Here is a 4,931-nt window from a genome sequence, read left to right as displayed (position 1 = left end):
GTGAGTGAGGTAGCTTCTCCAGCAGAGGGACAGAAGGACAGAAGGACTGCTGGTCAGACTGCTAGGCTGGTCAGGAGATAGGACGCTTAGTGACAAGCTACCTTCATGGAGTCACTTCTGGGTTTCATTTAGTTTTGGAGTGTCTTAGTTTTTGTTTTGAGACAGCGTCTCCAGTAGCCCAGGCTGGTCTTGAAGTCCTTGTGTAGCTGAGCTTGGATTTAAGGGATTACACTCTCTGGTCTTCCCGCCTCAGTTGGGCCTTACCCGAGTCATCATTTCATCTGCCTCCAGTTTCTTTTTCTGAGTGATAGCTCTTGATTAGAAACAGATATTTCAGGCTGGAGAGATGGCTCAGTAGTTAGGAGCACTCGTTCTTCCAGAGGACCCAAGTTTCAGCACTCATGCTAGACTGTTCACAACCATCTGTAACTCCATCTCCAGGGAATCTGACACTGGTGCCTGCAACTCGTGTGCACAGGTACATCACACATACAAAGATGGGATTTAAAAACAATAAACTCCCCAGATTTCTCCTCAAGTTTTCCCTTAGGAACAGTTTTGTGTTGTTTTTGCTTTTGCTTTCTTTTGTTTTAAACTATGGTGTAGATGTCAGTGGATTTCAGACCATGTCCCCTGTTGTCAACAAGGGCCCCTATGTGTGAGGGACACAGCCTTAGCTGAGCAGCCTCCGCCTCTGCCTCGGGTGGACGCTGGAAGCTGCACTCCTCCATTGTGGATGCAGCCGCTCTCTTCCTTTGTTTACAGGGTAGCAGCTCGTCCCAGCTCCAGTCCTGGACTGTCCAGCCCTCTTTTGAAGTGATCTCAGCTCAGCCGCAGCTCTTTGTCCTTCATCCACCTGTGCCATCTCCTGTCAGCCCATGCCAGCCTGGTGAGAAAAAGTCAGAATCCAGAAACTACTTGCCCATTCTAAATTCTTATACCAAAATAGCCCCCCACCCAGGCAAAAGGGTCCTCAACTCAGAAGACAGAGGAACAAGTGGGTTACCAAAGAAGATCTGCACAGAGAGACTGGGGCTAAGCTTGTCTTCCAGTGAGCCAGCCAAGACTGGCCGTGTGCTATCTAGTCCTTCCACTCCAGCCCCACCCAGCTCCAAACTCACCGAGGACTCAGCTCTGCAAGGAGTCCCCTCCCTTGGGGCTGGCGGAAGTCCACAGACTCTTCAGCCTGTGTCCAGCAGCCATGTGGCTAAAGCTCCCAGTCTGACCTTTGCTTCACCAGCCAGTCCTGTGTGTGCATCAGACAGCACTCTGCATGGCTTAGAGAGCAGCTCCCCCCTCTCTCCACTGTCAGCCAGTTACAGTTCACCTCTGTGGGCTGCGGAGCACCTCTGTCGTAGCCCAGACATCTTCTCCGAGCAGAGGCAGAACAAGCATAGGCGCTTTCAGAATACGTTAGTGGTCCTCCACAAGTCTGGTTTGCTGGAAATCACTCTGAAAACCAAGGAGTTGATTCGTCAGAACCAAGCAACTCAGGTGGAGCTGGACCAGCTGAAGGAGCAAACCCAGATGCTTATCGAGGCCACCAAGAGCAGGGCTCCTCAGGCATGGGCCAAGCTGCAGGCATCACTGACATCTGGGTCCAGCCATTCAGCCAGTGACCTAGACACATTGTCTGATCACCCAGACATATAGCACAGAAGCATTTTCCAGTAATTGGAGTTTAAGTCCTTTGCTACACTTGTTTTCCACAGCCTGTTTAAGAGCTTTTCTTTCTAAACTCACCCACAAAGCCACGAGCCCGTCCCTGACTGCTGTCTCAGTCTGTGGTCTATGCACAAGTTAAATGTGTTTAAGTTCCTCTGAGGACCTCCAGCTGAAGGTATCTGTGAGCCCCTTTTCCTTAACCTGCAGGCACTTAGCTGGATCATGGGACAAAGGAGAGATGGCTGTATGTGTTTCTTCCAGCTGTTACCTCCCATCTTCCTCCTCACTGTCCAGGATCAGGGTACAGTGACATGGATGGGTGTACACAGTGACACTTATCCAACCAAGGAGTAGGTGACCTAAGGATCTCTTCACTGTCCTCCCTCAAGTATGTTAGTCACGGAGAAAAAGAAGAGGATCTGTTTTCATTCTACCAGGTGGTGTGCCTGTTGAGTGAAACCTAAAATGCTTTGGGCACAGGTGCCTGGGTGCAAGCCTTTACCACGTAAGGCTTTGTACACTCCAAAGTTAAAGGAGGAAGGGCAAAGCCGTCTGACTCACACTGATCACACAGATCTCACTTACACAAGTAGGCAATACTTCAGAGTTTTAAAATATGGAATGGATTTAAAGCTGTCTGGAATTGTGTTTGATGAATTGCTTTTTTGATTAAGGGTCAAAGAAGCCAGCATTTTTGGTCACTAGCTGGAAGGTTTTGTTAATTTATACTTGAAATAGCACAACCTATCTAAAAGGCTTGAGATGGGGCTGCAGGATGGCTCAGTGAGTAAAGGTGCTTGCTGCCAATGCCTGAATTTGATCCCTCTGAACCCACAAGATAGAAGGAGAGAACCCACTACTGCAAATTGTCCATTACATGTGTGTGCACACGCACGCACACACATGACAAATAAATGAATATAAAATTAAAAATACAAGCTATCATCAACATCAAAACAGGTAAAGTAATCAAAAGCTTGAGATGGCTTCAGTGGCTCCTCAGGGTCTAGTGTAAGTCCACCCTCTGCTGTCTCTTGTCTGTACCTCACCCAGCTGTTTCCATGAGAGAAAAATGATTGTGCTTATAAATGTAAGTTAAATAAAGCCCCAAGGCCACAACAGTCAGAAAGGATCATCCCCTGTTTTCATATCTGGGTTCTCACGCATGCCCTGTGATGATGGGGGCCACCGTGGAGCGAGCGGTCTCGCATCTCATGTTAGATGTGGGCAGCAGAGATGAAGTGTGATGTCCTTCTCTAGGACTGGTCTTAGGATGGAGAGCCTGAGGGGTTTCTGTGTCTTCAGCTTCCCTGTGCTGGTAACTAAGGGTCTAAGTGGTAAAGATCCTCTCTTAAAATTTTCTTCCTCCTGGAAATCTTTGTTCTTTACAAATTAACGTGGTTTTTATGACCAGTGTCTTTTTCTGCAGAGAGGATGCTCTTGGGGCTCGACTAGGTCCAGAGTTAAGGATCATATTGATTACAGAGTTGGTTGTAATTCTAACATAGTTTAAAAAGTGTAAGACTCAGGTTGGCTCTACTGTGCTCATAAAGATATATGATTTAGATATGACTGGTTTAAAAATAATCAACTTGGTAAAATCTCTATTCTTTGGTCAACATAGAATTATTACCTGCTGTTTGCTTTCTGAAAGTTTCCAAAATCAGAGTCAGTTTTTCTGGGCAGACTCAGCTCCTCGTGATGTACTTCCCCTAAATCTGTATGGTATTGTAGCCATGCTGCACTCCACTAGGAAGCATCCTTTCTGGCAGAATGTTTGGCAGGAAAGCTGTAGAGACAGGTGCATTCAGAGCTGCCTGGGCACCGGCCGTGAGTCTTACTGTGTGTCAGAAGGCTGGAAGCACTTGCTGGGAGCCAAATGTACTCTCCACTGAAAAAGCCCTCTGTGGTGCTGTAAGCCTCTTGGACTCTTCCTCCTAGATTCAGGTTTTCATTTCCCTTCCTGTCCCCATAAAAGATGTTGAAAGCCACCATGGATCCTCACTGCTGAGTGGTGGGAGGGTTAGCCCCCTCAAGTCACTGCTCCTCTGTGATCTTAGAGGCACAGCTGCAAGTCTCTAGGCTATGAGCATATCTCTGTTCCTGGTGCAGCTGGAAGCAGCTGGACCCCAGTAGAGAAGCTAGATCTTAGAAGGAGCGCGCCTTTGAGGCCAGAGGCAAGACCGGCACTTGGAGGAAGTCCGGATTGGAGGAAGAATCTTCATTGGTTACCCAAGGCTGTAAGTAGCAATGGCCTTAGTGCATGCTATGAGCTCTTATGAAGCATTACGTAGGGCTGTTGTTTTCCCAAGGCGAGAAGTCAATTTTAACTCGGATCGACCCATAGGAGACCCTTTGTCAGGTTGTATTGGCAATATTGAAACACATTTAGAAAGGTTCCTAACTAAAATTGGTTATATAATTTGCTGTTGTTTGTAATTTACTCCACTGTTTTTATTGATTATGGTATCATCTAACTTTTCTTCTCTAGTGTGAGTCCTTCAGCAGACAAATTACTCTTGCACATATACTGAAGTGGTTTTTCGGCCACATCCTCCTTAGGGTAGAGACTATTTACCAAATGTGAATTCTTCTAAGAAAGTGTGAAGTTATGTAGAAATTGACTGTGAAATGTCAAAGAAAAAAAAAATAAAAGTCACTTACTTGAAAGCTATTTGCTTTGTAACTGCTTAAAATTTCTAAGGCCTGGGCCTGTAGCCATGGGCAGAGTGCTTGCCTAAGGTGTGTAAGGCCCTGGGTGCTGCCCCTAGAACCACTGCCCTGGCTCCCACTTCCTCAAAAACCCTCAATGTTTCAAACACTGTTTTGTGTTGTTTGCGATATGGAATTGGATGCTGAGTGTTGGAGTCCGTCCAGACTCTTTGAGTGCTCTGTATAGTGGCCTGAATAGTCTGCCAAGCTTGCAGGCTTTTAATGCTGGACGTGGACGAGCAAGAAGGCCGTCAGTGGCTTCCTCCGTTTGGCATGTCACAGAGAGAACTCTGAAATGGCAAAACGGCTATGGTTTCATACTGGGATGAAGTAAAGTTGTATCAAGTGAAGTTCTTGCTACAGCAGAGGGGTCCTTAGCAAGTATTCTCAGCTTCCTCCTCTGCTGCCTCCAGGGATATGTCTTCCCTGCTGCCCTGTCTAGCTGATAACTGCTTCCTGGCATGTTTGACACTGGGAGTATAACAAGCTTGCTCTCATGAAAAGATCTGCAGGGTTGGCAGTGTGAACTCCTGTAGAAGTATTTCTGACTCACA

General features: G+C 46.9%; 1 protein-coding gene across 3 annotated transcripts in view; it reads left to right on the top strand.

Annotated features, from left to right (window-relative positions):
• The window catches only part of Cipc (CLOCK interacting pacemaker), a 19,216-nt gene extending 14,877 nt beyond the window's left edge, over positions 1-4,339 (top strand). For all 3 annotated transcript variants that reach the window (XM_028771902.1, XM_028771903.1, XM_028771904.1), the window contains exon 4: positions 766-4,339. In XM_028771902.1, the coding sequence (XP_028627735.1) occupies positions 766-1,653 (888 nt within the window). In that variant the 3' untranslated portion in view covers positions 1,654-4,339. The remainder of the gene's footprint in view (positions 1-765) is intronic.
• The last annotated feature ends 592 nt before the right edge of the window (positions 4,340-4,931 follow it).

The sequence above is a fragment of the Grammomys surdaster genome, unplaced genomic scaffold (assembly GCF_004785775.1).
Source record: "Grammomys surdaster isolate TR1022 unplaced genomic scaffold, NIH_TR_1.0 210, whole genome shotgun sequence".
Classification (NCBI taxonomy): Eukaryota; Metazoa; Chordata; class Mammalia; order Rodentia; family Muridae; genus Grammomys; species Grammomys surdaster.
The sequence above is the reverse complement of the archived record's forward strand: the minus strand, read 5'-3'. Positions and strand labels throughout refer to the sequence as shown.